Source organism: Gambusia affinis, linkage group LG17 (assembly GCF_019740435.1).
Source record: "Gambusia affinis linkage group LG17, SWU_Gaff_1.0, whole genome shotgun sequence".
In the NCBI taxonomy this organism is placed as follows: domain Eukaryota; kingdom Metazoa; phylum Chordata; class Actinopteri; order Cyprinodontiformes; family Poeciliidae; genus Gambusia; species Gambusia affinis.
In genome coordinates this window covers 1,645,744-1,667,168 of record NC_057884.1, presented here as the reverse complement: position 1 = coordinate 1,667,168, position 21,425 = coordinate 1,645,744, and the positions used below count along the sequence as shown (strand labels likewise).

At 39.2% G+C, this 21,425-nt stretch overlaps 1 protein-coding gene across 4 annotated transcripts in view; it reads left to right on the top strand.

The window, feature by feature from the left end:
- The first annotated feature begins 10,939 nt into the window (after positions 1-10,939).
- Positions 10,940-21,425, top strand: part of slc12a2 (solute carrier family 12 member 2) — a 71,457-nt gene continuing 60,971 nt past the window's right edge. For 2 of the 4 annotated variants that reach the window (XM_044096597.1, XM_044096595.1), the window contains exon 1: positions 10,940-11,877. In XM_044096597.1, coding sequence (XP_043952532.1) covers positions 11,350-11,877 — 528 coding nt within the window. In that variant the 5' untranslated portion in view covers positions 10,940-11,349. The remainder of the gene's footprint in view (positions 11,878-21,425) is intronic. The other 2 variants (XM_044096596.1, XM_044096594.1) reach the window with 1 other exon arrangement.

The following is a 21,425-nucleotide window of genomic DNA, read 5'->3' as shown; positions in this document are numbered from 1 at the left end:
CAGTGGAAACCCTCGAACCCATTGGTGGACACCTTCGGTGAGGGATGCTGTCAGGCTGAAGAAGGAGTCCTATATGGCCTTTTTGGCCAGTGGGACTCCAGAAGTAACTGATGGGTATTGGCAGGCGAAGCGGCATGTAGCTCGGGTGGTTGCTGCGGCAAAATCGTGAGCGTGGGAGGAGTTTGGAGAGGCCATGGAGAAAGACTTCAGCATGGCTTCGAGGCAATTCTGATCAGTGATGTCAGTATTTCAAATCCAGTAGTCAGACTACAGTTACTTATTAAAATCATTTTTGCGTTACTGCGTTACTATCTTCTTTTGTTATTGAATCGTATTTCCTCTACGTGTCTTGTCGAGTGACCGACGTCTCTATGCGACAGAAATGTAAACAATGGAGGGAGAAGTGCATTTGTTGGTGGAAAAACTGGAACTATTTTGAGATTCTGTCACCAAGTCCGATTATTACAAGCGGCTTTGGGCTTCATTTTCTTTTTAAAGTCGCTTGCAAATTTAATGAGTGGCGGGTTGCGCCTTTTTGGGCTCGTTTTTGAACGTGAAGTTGCTCATTTGGGCTTGGAAATAAGCAGAGACTCACAATAAATCCAAGAATTTGTCTGTCATTAAGGTAGTTTTAATCAGTCTCTCCCTGTCCATCATTTTCCGGATGATCCGTCCCACTGTGTCTTTGTTAATGTCAAGTTAGTATATTATCTCTGAATGACGTCGAGCTTCGTCTTCCAGAAAACTGCAAACATCGAGACCAATATGAACAGCGCAATAAACGTGAAAACAGCCACGAATGAACGTGTCCGTAGTTGCCAATAATTATAATGGCAAGTTAATGCCATTCTAATTATTAATATTAAGATAAGTGTCACAAATCTGTGCAGCCATCTGAGGTGTGGAGCTGCAGGAGGAGCTCTGTGCGCTGCACTGACACCAAACGCAGGGCCGTTTTATTTTTTTGTACTGCTTTTTGTACAATCTCCTCTTCAGTTCAACCTTATCAGTGGAGACACATTGTTGATGTTACCATTATAAATTACAGTATTGACAAAGATCAATGTTATTTTCACAGGAGGCGGAGTGTTGTTGTCAGCAGCTGCTGAAAGTAACTAAAAAGTTACTTTTAGTGTAACTTAGTTACTTTCCAAATTAAGTAGTCAGTAATCTAACTAAGTTACTTTTTCAAGGAGTAATCAGTAGTCCGATTAAAGTTACATTTTCAAAGTAACTATGCCAACACTGATTCTGATCCACCATCCGGCATTTCAGGAGGGGGAAGCAGTACGGCACCAACACTGTTAATAGTGGGAATGGTTTGCTGCTGACCTCAACTCGGGACATTGTGGGCCGGTGGGCAGAATACTTCGAAGACCTCCTAAATCCCACCAACATGCCTTCCATTGAGGAAGCTGAGCCTGGGGACTCTGGGTTTGGCTCTCCGATCTCTGGGGACGAGGTCACCGAGGTGGTTAAAAAGCTCCTCGATGGCAGGGCCCCGGGGGTGAGATCCGCCCGGAGTTTCTTAAGGTTCTGGATGTTGTAAGATTGTGTTGACTGACGTGACTCTGCAATATTGCATGGACATCGAGAGCAGTTCCCCTGGATTGGCAGACTGGTGTGGTGATCCCCCTGTTCAAAAAGGGGGACTGGAGGGTGTGCTCCAATTATAGGGGGTCACACTCTTAAGCCTCCGTCGGATAGTCGAACCTCAGATTCAGGAAGAGCAGTGTGGTTTTCGTCCTGGTCGTGGACCACTGGACCAGCTCTACACCCTCAGCAGGGTCATGGGGCATGCATGGTAGTTTGCCCAACTGCTCTACATGTGTCTTGTGGACTTGGAGAAGGCATTCAACCATGTCCCTCCGAAAGTATGGGGTACCGGTCCCTTTGATACGGGTTTGTCAGGGTGTCAGAGTCTGGTCTGCATTGCTGGCAGTAAGTTGGGCTCATTTCTGGTGTGAGTTGGACTCCGCCAGGGCTTCCCTTTGTCACCGATTCTGTTAATTACTTTCATGGACAGAAATTCTAGCCATGGCCAAGGTGTTGAGGTTATCCGTTTTGGTGGCCTTAGGATCGCATCTCTGCTTTTTGCGGATGATGTGGTCCTGTTGCCTTCATCAGGTTGTGATCTACAGCTCTCGCTGGGGCGGTTCGCAGCCGGGATGAGGATCAGTGTCTCCAAATCTGAGGTCACAGTCTTAAGCCGGAAAAGGGTAGAGTGCCTTCTCCAGGTCGGAGGGAGTGTCCTGCCCCAAGTGGAGGAGTTCAAGTATCTCGGGATCATGTTCACGAATGAGGGAAGAAGGGAGCAGGAGTTAGACAGGTGGATTGGTGTAGCCTCTGTTGCTGTACCGGTCCATCGTGGTGAAGAGAGAGCTCAGTCAAAATGCGAAGCTCTCGATTTACCGGTCAATCTACGTTACTACCCTCATCTATGGTTGTGAGCTTTGGGTCATGACTGAAAAATCGAGATCACGGATACAAGCGGCCGAAATGGATTTTCTTCGTAGGGTGTCTGGGCTCTCCCCTAGAGATAGGGTAAGAAGCTTAGTCATCCAGGAGGGACTCATAGTAGAGCCACTGCTCCTTCACGTCGAGAAGAGCCAGTTTAGGTAGGTCAGGCATCTAGTGAGAATGCCTCCTGAGCACCCTAGCAAGGTGTTCCAGGCACGTCCCACTGGGAGGAGGCCCCGGGAAAGACCCAGGACACGCTAGAGGAATGTTTCTCGCCTGGCCTGTGAACGCCTTGGGATACCCCAGAAGAGCTGGTACAAGTGGCTGAGTAGACAAATGTCTGGGCCTCCCTTCTTAAGTTGCTACCCCAGCGACCTGACGCCGGATAAAGCGGATAAAATGGATAGATGTAGAGAGCGCGCATATGGAGAGTGAAAATTGGTTTCATGATTAAATTTGCTCATTTGTTTGGGATGATTTACCCACCTCCATCTCTGACCTAACCACCACCAGCACCACACACCAGGTCAAGTCCATTGTGTCTTCAGTTGTTTTTCTGCATCAAATGAAATCTAATACTTCTCATCAATGCTCCAATGCGCTTTCATTTTCAGAAATTCTGTCTCATTTGTGTCATACCTTTTACTGCCCAGTTTAGCTTTTCCTTACAGAAAAAATATAAATTAGCTGCAAATAGATTTTAGAGAGGTCTAACAAACTCATGTTTTGATGTCAAAAGATCAAACTTGTCCTCAGTAAAAGTCACAGCACCCTGATAACTGAAAGGCCAAAAATATGATGAAAACAATATTTTGTTTTCATCATAATATTTCATCACCACATAGGTGTGGTGTAGTTTATGATGCATAAACTACACCACACCTCCATAAAACCCTAGTGCAGATTTTATGGAGCTGTGACTAAGAAGTGAGACTAAGAAGAAAATTTGGTCACAGTTGTCATCAGGTTGTTTAGCTTTTTTTGTTGTTTTTCTTATTTTGCTCTTTCTGTGGGTTTATTGCTTTGTTGTATTTTCTTTTAATTCTTTTAAAGCACTTTGAATTGCCTTGTTACTGAAAATGTTCTTTATAAATAAAATTATCTTACCTTAATTGTTCTTAATAATATTACATACAGTTTATTCAGCCTGTAGTGTTCAAAAATAAGATAACAGATTTAATTAAATTTCCAGAATAAAACCTGGTCATTATGTTTGTTTTGTACCATCACTGTTTTCAGCTTCCAGCTCAAACTTACAATTGACTTCACAAATGACAGATGAGATTTAAAAAAATAAATCTTTGCTTGAAACACTTTGCTTGTTTCAAACAAGAATCCTTGCTTGAAACATCACATACTCAGACCTCCCCTGAGTATGTGATCATTGACCATTAACCTGCTGGGTCTTGCTCTGAGGTTTTTCACAGTTTTTCCTAGATTTAAAAGGTTTTCAACACATCTCATTTTACAGAGAGGTGATACCATATTTGAGCGCAAGATAAGGAGGCTGCAGGGAGATGATTACCTTCAAAGAACAGCACAATTTGTTGTAACGGTGGACTAGTTCAGCATTACAATAGCTGAACTAATTTCATTTTTATGTCTCAAAATTAAATCTCAAAGGGCACATTCACACACTAATGATGGCATGCTGCTGGATTGTACCTACAGCTGTCCTGGGGCATTCTGACAGAAGCAAAGCTGCAATTTTGCACCAGACAATCTGACCAACACCAGCAGGTGAGGTGGGTCAAGTGTCTGACCCATTGTTTTAAACTGTGTCACTGTAAGAATACTTCTGGCTGGAAACACTGAAATAAAAGCATATCTGGGTTTGCTATTTAAACACTTTCTTTTATATACTATATTGTAATTTAAACCATTAATTTGACCATCTATGCTATTTAGAATTCAGCAAAATGATTTAAAATAAAGTTGCAGCAGGGGAAATTGACATAGGGAGGTGAGGGGAGCACATCAGGGACTAGGAAATTAATTTTAACATCAAAGAATGACTAAACATAATAAAATTAAGTAAAGCACTAGACACAATAAACAAACTAGGATTACTAGGAATAAACCAAAGTAAAACAGAAACCTAGCTGATATGATCAAAGACAAGGAACACACACAAAAAAAGAATACTGGGTCAAACAACCCAAGATCCTGACACTAAGGACAAACAGTACATATTTTCTTTTCTAACTATAGCAACATATAGTTACTTGTAACTTCGATGTTGTGAATTTGATGAGAAAATGTTTAAAGACTTTATTTAGACTGAGCCTTCAGAGAATTGAGTCTGATTTCCTTTTTATTGACCCGTGACTGGATTTAATCTACTGTAGTAAAAGTCCTCCCCTGATCTCAACCTTGCTTAAAATTTGCAGATTAAGTGTAAAACCCAGGAATTATACCAGCAAACCAACTAATGTAGATAAGCTCTCTCATTAATGAAAATGAACCTTAAGCACGTATTAAGCATATTTTCTCTGCTGATGTAATATTCTAATCTTAAATAATGTTTCATTATCTTTAACGAGAAAAATTACCAACACAAATACCAGACAAGAAGAGGAACTGAGGAGAGAGGCGAGTGTTTAGATTAGAAAGTAAAAACAGAAATAAGGATGAAAAGATCTTGCAACGGCTTAAGGTCTGAGGATGGAGATGGGCAGAGATGGTACGTGAATTGAGCAGTAGTTGAGGTGGGCAGGAAGTGGTGATGTCTGGTGATGTGGTTATTGACGTTTTCAGGTGGTTGTGTTGATGGAGGACTGAAGGTGGACAGGCAAGCTGATTGCTGATATTCCAAATGTTCTCCTGGAACAAGGCCGTAAGGAGCAGCGAGGATACCGAGGGAATTGGGATTCAAACAAGGAATCCTGGTGAGATGCATGAAAGATGGATCTGGTAACTGGTTCTGTGGGGAAAGAGACAGTATAGAAGTTAAGAGCGAACTAGGAGCCATAACACCTATAGGCTAGTCTGCTACCTCAGATGGCTCTGTCGGAGCAGAGCCATCTGGCGACTCCATCCAGGAAACTGCTCCTACTTAAGGTCTTCTCTAATTGGTGACAATGAGCAGCAGCTGCATCCAATCAGCCTGTTACCCTGTAAGATAGAGTTTCTCAACGGGACGGTACTGTCCCCCGGGGGAAGTTCTGAGGATGACAGGGGGCGCTGCGAGTCCTTTGGGGGACAATTGCTCGAAGGCAAATTTTACACTTTAAATGCACAATAATACTAGTTTAGACTTTGAGCAACTTGCTAAAACTGTATTGTGTAACCAGGTTTGCTCCAAGCCTCCATGGGGCCCTAAGTGAAATTTGGTTTTGCGGCCCTCTAGTTCTGCCAGCAATGAGGACTGGCTGCAATCAGCAATCCGATCATTAGATCATTCACACACCTACTATAAACTTATTGCATCTCTAACAGTGCTGTTTACATTATATACATGTATAATATAGGATACATTTATTGGCCAACTGATTTAAGTCAAACTCTTCTTCATTCTGCTTTGCTTCCATGTCTGTGCCATCCTTAACAAGATAACCCCTTAGACAGTTGCCCATATTGGCCATGTCAGAAACCAACACTATCTGCATCATTAAACATGCCAATTAAGGCAATACTCTAATGGTTAACAATGCTCAACTATAAACACTGACCTAGAAACAACAAGCAAGAAGTAACCAAGGACAAGGCACACACCATGACTGTTCTCACTCTCTCTTCAGTTGCATGAAGCCAGGCAGTGCAGTGCTAATGTCTGCCACCAAGACAGGTGAGGAAAACAATCAAAGAGTTTTGAATGTGCCTGCTCTGTGTGAAATTGTACTCTGTACTCCAATTTTCTAAAATTTTTTTGTGCATTTTAGTTTGCTCTGCCAGTGTCTGATAAACTGGCCATCCTTCGGGTTTGTATCCTGGCTCTCACCCAATGACCACTGGAGGTATGCTCCCGCCCCCTGCGACCTTGCAAGGATAATCAGTTTTAGTTGATAGATGGATGTAGATGCATATAAAGCAGAAGGAGATAAAGCCAATGGTCAAAAGGGTCACTGCTTATCTGGAGCATGTAAAAGATTGTGCAGGTTCATTTCAAACTTTCACTGTTTACCCTTGTTTGATTTTGAACTGTTAAACAAAAAGGTTTTGATTTGAATACATTATGGCTAGGGTTCTTACTCTGCTCTTCACAAATAGACAATATTTGTTGCTCTTTAAATAATGGAGGCGTTATAATTTACACTTCTCCTGTTGTCCAGTGAACATTTGCAGCTCACCAATGTTGTGTCAACATATTAGTTATGAGAACATACAAATTCTAGGTTGCTGCCACTATTTAGATTTAAGAATCCCAAAATCGAAATGACAATGTTTATGCACAAATGTCAAAGTAGGTTTTAAGTTAATAATGAATAAAAATAAAAATGTTGACTACATTATTGAGCAGCCATTGTTTGACTAATACTGTTTAATAACGGTCCTCTCACTTTTCTAGCAGGCCAAATATTCTCAGTACTTCACTGGTCATCTCTTTTTCGAGGTTTGAAACGCTGACCTGTTAGCGTAGGCTTCTGTTGCCTTCGATTACTCATAACAGACACTCAAAATTCCTTTTTGGATCAAAAACAGCCTGTCGAAAAAGTGTGGAACAACTGCATTACACAAGAACATGCTTAAATGTTCTTGTGTAGTGAATTCAGATCCTCCCACCCAAATTCTAAGAAAATGCGCCTAGGCTTTCATTTTCATTGGAACTTCATAGCCAACATTCTCTGCCTCTGAATGCTTCAAAGGTTTCTTAGACACAATTTCCGGTGGACTGCAATGTTTTGGGTCAGTCTCTTGCCTGAGTTCAGATACAAACTACCTGGAGAGATAATCTTTTCAATTATAACTTGTATTTTTTTCAATTCAGAAATAAATTTTTATTTTATCTCTCAACATGAAACGGTTTTAGTATCCATGCATGCTTAATTATGTGCACATTACCAATGTGCTTTGCTTTAAGACTTTTTGTTTAGTTGTGGTTGCTAACTTTTCTAGAGGTCTTGAGCATGCACCAGTATGACATCAGAGCATTAGCTTTTCATCTCCTAACTTTATTGCATGCTTTTCTTTCTTTCATCTGTCTGATCCCTGTTTTGTGGTTGCTTACCTTTTGAAGCATATACTGTTGAAAAATTGATTTTCCTGATACTGGCTCTGCCTGAGCTTTCTAAGCTATTGAGAATGAACCCCTATTTATCCATGGATAGAAAGCATAAGGGATGGATGATGTGACTGACTACAATTTTATTTTTTATTTTTTTATTTTTTTACAAAAAAGATTGCTCTAAAGTGTTTCCTGACTGCTTAGATACCATCCATGAACACGACTAAGAAGCTGCATAGTTTTAATAAGCTGTTTGTGTGGTGAAGTGCTATAGATATTTGTATGAAGTGACAAAATGCAAATCAGATTGTCAGGACTCTGGGTTCTTTGGTTGAGTTTTGTTTATTTCCATTTTCTTGTTGCTTTTTGGTTAAATCAGTTTAATTCCTGTTTTCCTTTAATTTATATCCTTATAGTGTTTCTGGTTATGTTTACTTCTTTTAGTTATTTTTTGTTACTCATTTTGTCAAGTTTCATTTCATAAGGTCTATTAATTCTTTATTTCTTGTGCTTTTGCTTGTTCCTCTGTGTTATCTCCTTTGCTTCCCTGTCCTGAATGAAGCAAGAATAATCCAAAACACAGCAAGACTGGAGACACAGGGCAAACAAGAGGCACTACAGGAATGAGATCGCCAACCTATTATAGCAATAAGGTGGTGGATCTTAATGTTAAAACATATTAAAGCCACTTTCTCTTTTTCTTCCCTCAGTCTGGCTCCTGCTCCCGCCACTCACACTTGCTAGTAGTTAGTCAGTCAGCCCAGGTCTTTTGCTCCAGCACTCAACCTCCCAGTATTTAAGCACCTCATTGTCAATCACTGCTTGTTGGTTCATTTTGTTAACTCCCATCTCATTCCCGTAGGTCCTCTTGTTTGCCTTGTGTCTCCCATCTTTCTGTGTTTTCAATTATTCTTGTTTTGTTCTTGATTCTTGCATTTCGTAAGCCTGGGCTTCTTTTTTTTCATAAAATTTTTAACTCAACCTATATCTCCTGCCTGCTGCATTTGGGTCCTTCTTAATCTCCCATCATGACACAGATAAAGTCAACTGAGAGATTGTGTGAAACTGTCGTAAACTGGACTGGAATTCAATTGAACTGAGATGTTTGTAATTAGGTTAAAGTTTACTGTAAACTATATAACCAATTATTCAACGCAACTGAACTCATTAAGAAAGAAAACAGGACAGTAAAAATAGATCCAAAGGCTTTCTAGATTGTGGTGTTTTACACAAACACCACAATCCAGGGTAATTTGAGGTGATAATACTGTCATAAATAATTTATTTTGACTGAACAGTTCGCTTAAGATTTTTGGAATGTGATCTTGTGCACTTTGATGTAAACAACACATTTGACAATCTAGCTACTAATGAAAAGAGTCACTGCAATCTTTGGCAAGGGAGGAGGAAGATTTAAGTAAAAGAAGAAGAGTTCAGGTCACTGTCCAGACTCAGACCTGTCCACCACCTTCCAACAATAGGTCATAAAACTCCACGTGTTGAGGCATGTTAGGCTAGAAATCAAGGCTATTTGAAATCAAGGAAAGAAGAGAAGTGGAAGCAGGAGGAAGAAAGATAGAAAAGAATGGCACAGAGAGAGCGCGCCATTGAATTCAAGCAGTGCTGAATTCAATTGCTCTGGAACACAACAATTTCTAACATGTGGCAAACCAAAAATGGCAAAGCAGCAACATAACGTAAGAATATTAAATCATATAATCAGCAAAACATTAAGCAAGCATACAACAGAAAGGTAATTTCCAAAAGCCTTAGTTTAAAACATCTAATTCAGCCCAAATACTGGAACTGTCTTACTTTGAATTGATCGTCAGTTGGTAGAAAAGCAATGACCAAAACCCCCAAAATTGATGGAACAGAATATACTTTTCTTCAGGCGAGAGTTGAAGATTGACTGGCATCCCAGCTAGGTTCTCACCAGGACCTCCTGTATTTGGGGTTGAAAAATAGAGGAAAGTATTCTTCTGTTTGATGAATGGAGAAGCTGCAACAGCAGGCCTCCACAGGCACACACATCAATAGACTTCTCAGGTCTCTAGGGGGATGCAGAAATGCAAGGTATGCAGACCACTTTCTAAAAGTTCCACAGGGAACACTTTGAAGGTTTTGAATAAATTCCTCTTCCTGACTAACAGGTTAAAAGAAAATGGTTCAGAACTGTTTTCTAACTGTTGGAGGCTGAATCCAAAGATGAGGCCTTAGGATTCAGGCCTTGCATTTTTAGTGGGGATCAGTTCTTATTGGATCAATTCCGAGTTTAATTGTAGCACTGATATCATCATCAGTGGTGTCTCCAGCACAATTAATGCTTAAGAATTAGTTCTGATAATTCATAAATAAAAATGGATACCAACATTCTAGATGAACTGCAGCATTTTTCCTGGATTGTATCTACAGACTCTATGTCACTCTTTTTCCCTTTCACAAATACCGTAGTTTTATGATGCTGGAATCATGAATAGGTTAAGGGTTGGCTCAACCATTTAGAGTTAGGGTTATCATCATCTTCCTAAACTGATGGCCTGAAACTGATTTTGGCAAAGGAAAAAGTAAAAATCATGACCTCTTTTTCCCAAAAGATGCTTTTGGCAAAAAAAGAAAAAGAAACACACACACTTTGCACAAAAAATGTCACAGGCACACTGTCATCTTAGGATGGTGACAGTATGGAAAAACCTAGACATGGAACTTTTATTCAACTGCTGGTAAATAAAGTGTTAAACAACACACTAAAACAGTGAAAAAATAGATTTCTGTTCATAAAATCTTGCTGCAATCTGAACAAGATTAAAAGTGAATGGAAAAGATGTGAACCAGATCATTTTTGTATGCTATAGGTTGCACAGAATGGTAAACAAAGACTGTTAATAGCATTTAAGAACAATGCTAAGTGCTTTTGCAGTGTCAAGTAAAGCTTGTTGATGGACAAATCAGATTGAGGAGAATCATAGTCGAAAAAATATAAACATTAACAGCACTTTTCATAGTTTATTTGACCAGGTAAAACCAATAAGAAATTTTAGTCTGAGTTAGAGGCAGTGTCAAGGACAGTCTTTCCATCTTAAAGTTTTCTTCCTTTCTGAAGGAAATAACCCTGAAAAGCTGCACGTGCACAGGTTTTGTTGGTTAGCCTGTTGGTACAGTTTCGTGTCCCACCTTTCCTTCCTCGCATAGGGTTTTGATAACGTCATCCATACTAAGTATTGCAATATTCTCGCGATATTTTCATCCCACTTTCTGAAATAAAAGGTAATCACTGAAGTCTCGCGATGCATTTCACTACGGATCCCACCCTTCTCCGGTGCCGTCTGCAGCGTGTATAATAGCAAGCAGAGAGACGCTGGGACTCTAGGAGGAGCCGTGGCAAGGTCGACAGCAGCATCCTTTATAACAACACAACGCTTACAAGTGGTCCTTCCTGACTGTTAAAAGACGAAGGTTGTAGGAACGTTTTTATTTAATGCGACAGAAAGAGAAAAAGAAGAGTGGTGGTAACTTCCCAGCTTGTACTCGCATGCCCTGACGCTGCTAAGCAGCTATCTACCTTTAATACCGCCTTCTGCTAGGGATCCTGCGCCTCTCCTCAGCGGGCAGCACAGCGTGTGTTTTCCTGCAACTAGCGGGGGTTTAGTGACGGAACAACACAGCGCGTTCTTTACTGATTTAGTGGATCCAAGCGAGTGTTGGCTACATTCCGCATAATAGCTATGTCGGAACCATCTTCCGCGCCGGCAGACAGTGCTGCCCCGGAAAATGATTTTTTAGCTCCAGATGCCGGGCAAAGGCCGTCCGGTCCGACACCTAGTCAGAGCCGCTTCCAGGTGGATCTTGTGTCTGAAGCTGCGGGCTCCTCTGAACAAAAGTCAGCGAGCTCCGAAAACTTCGCAGCGGGTGGTGATTCTGGCCCCGGGGGGGAGGAAGCCAAAGGACGGTTCAGAGTTGTAAACTTTGCGGATCCGAACGGGTCGGGGAGCGGGGCCTCTCCGGAGGCAGTGCTGCCTGAGGGATTACAGAACGGAGACACGGTGATGAGTGAGACAAGCTTGCATTCATCCACAGGGGGCCAGCATCACTATCACTATGACACCCATACCAACACCTATTATCTGAGGACCTTTGGCCACAACACCATTGATGCTGTTCCCAAAATTGACTTTTACCGACAGACGGCTGCGCCTCTGGGAGAGAAACTCGTGAGACCCACCCTGTCGGAGCTCCATGATGGGCTGGAAAAGGTAAGCTTCCCTCAAGATTCAGAGAGCGTTGATTAGTGCAGAAGCCAGAGTGTTTAGCTCGGTGTCTAATTTAGATTGAGAGATAAACATGACTTCCGCAGGAAGATATCACGCTTTGTGGGGTCCTCACACTCAGTGATATGCTGCTAAATTAGGGATAGATTAGTTTGTATTGTTGCTAAAACTGCAAATAATCCCAGATGACTCTTCTGCTCCTTTCTTTATTTCATTGTGAGCTTTCCACTTCACTAAGCAGAAAGTCGTTTTAAACTTCGAAATCATTAATCAGGGTTCAAATGCTATGATATCTAAGCAATCATTGCTTAAAAAAATTGAAAATGCAGTAGTGAGACTAATATTGAGAGAAATTGAACACTTTCTGTAGTTTCGGTAATTAAAAAGTCCATATGGAGAGTGAGGGTGTACTATTTTCAACTTGTAATAGTCTCATTAAGTCAAAGCACAGTCTGTTCTTCTTTCATCCCTATGGTTGTGAATGTGGAATCTATGGTTAACTGGCCATTCTATTGTCCAAATCTCTTAATTTTATATTGTTCAGAGTTTCTCTCAGTGTTTTGTAAGCCTGGTGGGCCACCTGGCTTTACTTGTGCTCCCACCAGGCTAAGCTTTATTTATTCTGATATATTTTTGTGTGTTTGCCTTTAAGACTTTATATTTGGAATTTAGGTATTGTTAATAATGTCTTCCAAAAACACATTATTACATTAACACATTATTACACATTACTTTGTGATATTTTAAACGTCAACTTCAAAAAAAAATTTTTTAAATTCAATAACACTGGATGACTGCCCTAGCGCCTCTACCACAGGGCTTAGCAGGTTTTCAGGGTAAAACTCTGAAAAGGTAAATGCTTCATCTGGTTCTAGAAGTCTGAGCATGGTAAGGAAAGCCATAAGTAATATATAGAGGGAGACCGTGGATGAAAATTTAAAGGTGGAGAGAGACAGAAATAGTTAAAGAAAGACAGAAGGATGGAGAGAGACTGATAAAGAAAAAGCAAAGAAGGAATAAAGAACATTTTCAAGTTCCATTTATTTCCTTAACATTTTGTTGAAGATGTAGACGGCATATCGAACAGTCCATACATGTTAAACAGGTTTGTTTGTTTTAGTGGTGGTTACATTTATTACAGCAATCAGTTTTTCTACAGAGGGATTGCTGTTATTCAGAGAAAGCAATTAAAAACGTAAGCACTTAACCCCAATCAGAGTTTCACAAATGTTTTTAAAAATCCATTCTAAATACATGTTTCTCCATATTTTGGATTAGCAAACTGTGCTAGCTAATAAATGAGAGCAATATTAGCTAGTTCATTGATAAAACGTATAAGTAGCAATCTAAAGTATTTTGCACTGCTTGTGGCCACATAAAAATATGTGTTTTAGCTTTTGCAGGTTGTCAGTTTCCTATGAAAACAAGTTGCAACACAGTATTTTTCTTCTGAAGACAAAAAAAAATACTGTTACAGACAAAAAAACGCTTCTAATTATCTTGTGAAACATATCTGGAACCATTTTGTTTTTAAATATGCATGGAAGCTTATTTTTCAGTCAGAATCTTTGAAATGAAACCAAAAGGGTTCTGTAGGAGTTCAGTGTGGGTTTACTCAGTAGAACACAGCATACAGAAAGACTTGCCGTGATTTTGGACTCTAAACAAACATGAAGTTCACTAAATGAGAGTCTTCTGAAGGGGTAGAAAATGTTAATCTGCCAAAGTAAGGGATCTTGAAATAATCAATGAGGTACATTCTATACATTGCAGTCCTATGTTTTTGCACTGATTTTACTCTGTAAAGTAGTCAAAACAATAATAAGATGATCAATGATAAATTTAATTCTTTTGGAGTCAATACAGTAAACCTTCACATTATCCAGGCATAAAGTGCTCCAAACTTCAAATATCATATAGCTAATTAAAACGGTTTCTAATTTCAGGCTTGGTGCTGGGTGTGGTGCATGTTCAGTTTGCAGGATTTAATTTATCCCTTATATAAATAATTAAATACAGGAAGAATTCTGAGTGCTGTTGATGGAAAATGTTACAACTGCAACCAATATAAAGGATAACACTGATAATTGTAGTGAATTTTACACAAGTACCATGATATAAGATTTTTCCTGCTGTTACATATACGATAGAAAGATTTAATGTTGTGTTAGTGTCCTTCAGGTCATAAGAATAGGAACATATTTCTTAAACGTCAAACAGTGTCAAACAAAATTGTTCATAGTGATTATAATATGTATAGAAATAGTCACTGCCCAGAGTTATGATGCACTATACTGATTTCTTTCACAGCAGAGTTGATGCACATTTCTGCTGCTGGATGTAAAGGGATAAATGGAAGATTTAATTTATGTAGTTTAGTAGCTCTTCCATTTCATGTCTATTGCATTTTTAATAATCGTCACAGAGACTGTTTTTGGTATGATTTTCTCTTATTGAAATCCACCAGTTAGCTTGGTGTTTCATTGAGCCTGCGTAACTTCATCTGTTTTAAGAAAACGTTAAAAATTAAGTGAAGGTTTACAACATTTCAATAATTGGGTAAAGTCACAGGTAGGCCTGTCACGATAGCAAATTTTGCTCAGCGATTAATTCTCAAATATTATTGCGATAAACAATAATATTGTTGGAAGACTTTTTTTTTACACTGATTTAATGGAAATTACATAAGAATGCATGTGATTTCCTGCCAAAGATAGATACGCTTTATTTTCAAAAGAACACTCAACACTGGAACTGATAAAAAAAAAAAAATAAATGAAATGGATTCTTAGTCTCCATTAACAAAGATGTACTTGAATAAAAACACCAAAGTGTAAATAAACACTGCATTAAACCAAAAGAGGGCAGATTATGAAGTCTGTATACCATATTGCCCTTAAGTAATCTTTAGATTTAAATAGAGAAGATGGGCACATCGACTACCTGATGCAATAGTTCACACTACACGTTAGTTCACACCTACATTTTCCCCTTAATGTTTGTGGGAAAATGCATATTTTCCAATGTACATGTCGTAACACATCCTGTAGTGTGTTACGAAATCAGGATGATTTTGTAACTGATCATCCTGTAGTGTGTGGTGTGTTACGGTAGATCGTTGTGGCCACTCCGATCTAAATCAGGGGTTTTCCCCGACTGGGAACGTTAACGCAGCCTGTTGAATGTGACAGGTAGCCTATCAGAAAGCGCAGATTCTTCTCCATACTTTCTGAGGAGAAATTACGGAGGAGAATCCCAAACAGCTGACAAGGCGCAACCCAAAGTCCAGCGGACATTGGAGATGATATGTGGAAACAACATTAATGTTTATTCAACATTTCGTGCAGAGAATATAGAAATGACCAGGGGATGAGTTGGAGCGAAATTGCTACGCAGTTGATGAACCCGGTAACTTTTCAGCTGTTCTTCGTTAACGTGACATAAATAGGTTCTAATGATTGTCATTCAGTCAGGACGTTACGCTGACACTAGAGCCACATGCGTTGCAGGAAGATTGTAGTAAAGCATTGATTAATGCCTGGTTTTAAAATTGGTTAACTGGAATTGTAGCCATTATTTTTTGCCCATTATTGGACACCACATGGCCCAATCGAACCCTATCAAACCGCTATACCTAGGGTTTCTGTCGGCTAATGTGTGGTCTCTCAGGTTTTGAAAATGAGCTAACAATCGGCCGACAGCTCTAAGATCGTGTAGTGTGTGCTGGGCTTTACACTAAGGAAATGAGGAAGGGAGGGTCACCGGAGTTGAGCCTTTTTTTTATTCAGTATCATCAACAGAAAGAGAAAAGGGCCGGAAGAGACGATAAAACCGATAATTAAAATGACGTTGATAGTTTTAATTTATCGTACGATTCTATTCACAGGTCTTTCCCGCCATTGATAACAATACAGTCAACAACCAGGGCACACTGTCTGTGTGTGCCCTGTCAACTGTCACTGTCTGTTGATTGGGCAGGGTCTGAGCTAGCGCTGAAACAATTCGAGTGTTTCGAGTATCTCAATTATTAAAATGCTTTGAGGTAAATTTATCTGCCTCAAAGCTTTGCGAAATTATATTTTATAATTTAGTGCTCCGTGTTCCGGCCGGGTTATTACTTGTGTTGCGTGGAGCTTTCACTTCCACCTGAGTTGTTGAAGAACGTTAAGAGTTTAGCAGCATAACGTCCAGTTTTCAAGTTCGGCCTCGGAGGATTTTATTGATTCATGATAATGTCTGGGTCTTCGTCGTATTTTGGGGGACCAATAAGTGTCCTTTAAATGACTGGAGCGATGCCCGGCGTATGTTAGTCTTTTCTCCTCCCGGAGCTGCTGCCTAGTGACCAGTGTTCAGAGCGAAAAGTGGGTAAGAGCGATGTAGGTGTATTTATACAGGCTCGAAAATTAACTCATAACAATACAAGTTAATTTTCTAAACTACAGAAAAGTTATTGTTCCGGAAGCTCAACTGTGAAAAATTGGACTGATGTTGATATGCGATGTAGTACTGCTGTTATGTTAGATTTACCAATGTTTATCTTTTTTTTTTTTTATCCGATTACTCGATTAATTGTAAGAATAATCGATGGATTACTCAATTAGTAAAATATTTGTTTGCAACAGCAAACAAAATAGAGCATGGTTGATACAGATGTACGTACATACATACATGCATATGTATGTAATAAATGATTCCCCTTGCTTGAGAATAGAGGTCTTTAATTAGTGTAGTCAATGAAGCCAAAGACGAACTCTGTCCTGTGAATTTCTTCTGAGATACCTGATGTATCTGTCGGTTATCAAGTGATTTGTGATGAAAAGCTTCTCATGTGTCCTCTCAAGGTTGTTGATGAGGGTGAGTGGGGGGAAGCCTATATTGTTTTCTTTAGTCCTTGGTTTATGGCAAATATCCGACACAATGACCGGAGTCTCTTTCGTCACCTCTATATTAGAACAGCGCCAGTTCTTAGGATGGTGATGGTGAGCTGCTATAGTTACCTCATTTTCAGTGTGTGTACTTTTTGGCGAAATAGCTTGGTAAAAACATCACTTTAAACTCAATGGGACTAGTGCAGTTTGAAGGTCGTACTGACCCTAATGCTTCCACCCTATCATGTCTTACTATGTTTTCCTCTCTGTGTTACACACTCAGATTGGAATGAGCATCGGAAATTCCACTGTACCAATTGATTGCTATCCACCGCAATTAATGACTGAATCATAGAATTGTTCCGGTGTATTGGCTGCACAATAGCTAAACTCTTGAGGTTGTTTTTAGTAACTGATAAAGGCTGAGATGGTACATTTAGATTAAATGTCTTTGGGAGTCTGAGCAATGTATCTTGGGCAGAAGTCTTTTTTTTTTTCTGACCACATGGCAATAGCATCCTAAAAGTTCATATTGACAAGCTAGAAGGGAACCAGTAACAAAGGAGATTAATTCCGACTGGGGCAGCCAAGCATAAACTCAGGCCGCTTAAATATTGATGTAATCTCATTTGTGTGGAGTGCTGTAGTGTGGCACTTCCACTGACGCACAACAGCACTCCACAAAGGTGAATCAGTGTGAAACTTTTGTATCATGAGTATTGTGCATAAATTTGTCCCAAAGTTGGATAGAGCCAGGATTTCCCCCAGAAAACTTGCTAAGCCCATTGGTTGGGGTGCCAACATCATGTTTTTGTATTAAAAGATCTTAAGATTACAGGAAATGTAAAAATATTACTGGGTAATTATGTTACAGGAAGACACCTTCAGTGAAATGCTATTTAAACCCACATAGATAGTCTTAAAACAACAAATCAAAAAATTACAATTAAAATGAACAGAAATTATTAATCCAAATTTTGTTTATTGAGAATATTAATGCTGCTAACTTTGATTTAGCGGTTTCAGAATACATTATAAAAAATTTTAAGGAACTGGCAAGTTTACTTTGTAAAAGTTCAAAGACCAATCTTCATAGTTGGATTGTTTTATTACCACACTCTGACTGCTGATATGACATTTGTGTGTTTTAATGCAGCTTGCTGCTCAATATGATTTGGAATTGCACTAATGGATGTCAAAACGGTATATTTACACAGCCCTATTGATTGTGAGATATTTTTAGAACAACCTGAAGGATTTGAGATGGTAACAGAGGCAGGAGAAAAAAATAAAAGCTTAATAAGTCACTTTATGGCAGGGGTCCCAAAGTCGGTCCTCGAGGGCTGGGATCTTGCACAACTTTATCAGCATGTTCCTCTTAGGCCTTCTAATGAGACATCATTTGATTCTGGTGCATTAAACCAGGGAGAGAACTGACTTTGGGGACCCCTGCTTTATGGTCTGAAATAGTCAGGACAAAATTGGAATAAAATGTTACATGATTTTCTTATTGGAAATGAGTTGTTTTTTTTTAAAGAAACCTGCTGACTATTGTGTTTACAGTAAAGAAAATAAACATGAGAGAGCTTTCTTGATCTTGGGTTGATGACTTTATTTATGCAGCTAGTAATGATAAAGTACTCAAAATTGTGAAGAAAATGTTGACTTTTAAAATTACCGTATTTTCCGCATTATAAGGCGCATAGAATAGACGCTACAGTAGAGGCTGGGGTTACGTTATGCATCCATTAAATGGAGCCGCGCTAAAGGGAATGTCTACAAAATAGTCAGATAGGTTAGTCAAACCTTATTAATACATTACAAACCAGCGTTCTGACAACCATTGACTCCCAAAATGAATAAACAGCTGTTTTATTATTTTCCCCGAGGTAAAGTCAGTGACGTGGTAACATGTAGTGCAACATTTATATCACATAGTGGAGGGGAACCTTTCCTCGATTCAATAAACATGTAAAAAACAGTCTGATACTGTTATGGTAAATCAAACGTTAGCGCAATCACAACATAGTGACACTCTAAATAAACACTCAATATTGGTCCATAATAAGGCGCACTGTCAGCTTTTGAGAAAATTGAAGGTTTTTAGATGTGCCTTATAGTGCGGAAAATACGGTACCAATTATTCTTACAATTGACTGAGTAATCGGATAAAAAAATTATAAAGTAAAAGTTGGTAAATCTAACATAACAGCAGTTCTACATTATATATCAGCATCAGTCCAATTTTTCACAGTTGAGCTTCCCTAACAATAACTTTTCTGTAGTTTATAGCTTACTTTCCAAGTTAACCTGAAGAAAAGTTATTCAAAAATCTGAAATTATATTCAATTCAATAATAAGAAGGCAGGCTCACAAATACTCTTATAATAAGTGTCTATACTCCAGCTTTTTGTTTATCCATTCGTCTTTAGTCAATTTAATAGATGAACTCTCACCTTGCCCCGACATTTATAGCTTTTGTGTTTATGTTAGCGAGGGGATTTAACACCTCTGTTTGTGACATCTACCTGAAACACATCTACCAGCCATGTACAGACATGTTGAGACCGGGATGATATAAAATAAATTTTACGGTTCATTAGTAAAGTTACACTTACATTAATTATCTAATGCGCAGCCGCCCGCATAATGCAGTCTATCTGCTCTCCTGTATAAATACACCTGCAGCGCTCTTCCCTACTATTCGCTCTGAACACCGGCCACTTGGCAGCAGCTCTAGGAGAAGAGACTACCATACTCCAGGCATCACACCAGTCATTTTAAGGACACTTATTGGTACCCCGAAAAACGACAAAGACCCAAACATTATCATGAATCAATAACGACAAAGACCCAAACATTATCATGAATCAATAACGACAAAGACCCAAACATTATCATGAATCAATAACGACAAAGACCCAAACATTATCATGAATCAATAACGACAAAGACCCAAACATTATCATGAATCAATAAAATCCTCCCAGGCCGAACTTGAAAACTGGACGTTATGCTGCTAACACTTAGCTTTCGTCAACAACTCAGGTGGAAGTGAGATCTCCGTGCAACCCAAGTAATATCCCGACCAGAACACGGTTCGCTAAATAATAAAATATAATTTGACGAAGCTTCGAGGCAGATATATTTTCCTCAAGGAATTTTAATGATCAAGGTACTCGAATCACTGGAGTTGTTTCAGCCCTAAAATACCTGATTATTAAAATACTTGTTTACAACAGCTATACTGCACTTTTATAACTGAAGGCTACATAATTTCTTTATTGTGCTTCAATTATTGAAAACTGAGATATTAAAATGCTCTGATCCTTGCAATAATATTTTCAGCCTATGTAACATAACTGCAGTGACCTTCATAATGGCTGCGTCCTGCGCTCTCTGTGTTGGTACTGGCTAACATATCGACTGTCCCCTTGCAACACTGCTAAGCTCAGCATTTTACAAAGTGTGTGCACTGTTTTGATGCAGAGGCTCAGTTATTGTATGTGCTGCAAATGTTGACATCACGTTCTCACACAACCCTCATGCACCCCCAGAGAGCCACAACAAACTGTTAGACCTGGTGCAATGCTGATACTGAAAGAAAAACGGGCACGTTTGGAAGGTTAGTAAGGTTAGCAGAAGTGATTGAATGTATCTTCTTTTGAAACCATACTAAGGAAAAGACATTTAGAAATATTAGCCTAATAAGCTTACTCTTCCCATGAACCTTATTGTATAAATTAGAGCTTGTCAAACATAATGATTCAAACTTTTTGAGACTTGTTTGATCTCTCAAACATGTTGTCCCCATTATGTTTTATGTATAAAATTGCGTACAGTATAGCATAAAGTATTACTAACATAAAGTTAGTATTCTTCAAATGAACACCACCTTTTGACCAATTTCTTAAACTCATTTATTTCTTTAAGATGAACGGATTTCTGCATACAAAAACTGGAAGCCACATTCAAAAATAAAACCTGACTTGTAGAGCGTTAGATCCATTGACATAAAAAAAAAAAGTAACAAATATATCATGATTTATTAAATGTGTGATGTGGAATCTGTTTTTGTGCGTGAAGTATCATAACTGTGACGGACGTGTACGTTGATAGCTAGTCGCTCCCTCACTGACTATGTGCTCCGGTCAGAGAACAGCTGCGACTTTAGGTGTTATTACGGACTTTATTGATGATCATGTGAGAGTGTGTGTGAGTGTGTATGGATACGTGTGTGGTTTCTGCAAGATAAACATATACAGAAAGAGTAATTAGAATATTGTACATCTAAATTCCACATATGCATATACAAATTATAATGTATGCAGAATATTCGGTTTCAGGTGGAATCAAATATACATATCCAGTTACATTAACAATATATATAATTGTAATTGCAATTATGTAACACCTCAGTAACATTAATGTAACAAGGAACAGAATTACTGCAAGTAGCAAGTAATAACAGGATAATATAGGTGAGAACTAGGCACTCAAAGTGATAATACAGAGCATATGGATGCAGTACACTTAATGACCACAGGGTGGCGCATAAAGACCACGAATGGCAGAAGCGGTTCTTCCCGCCGTAAGGTCGAGAAAATTATTATCCACTCGAACATAACGGCTCCATAAACGCTCAATGCTACATTTGGAAGCTGG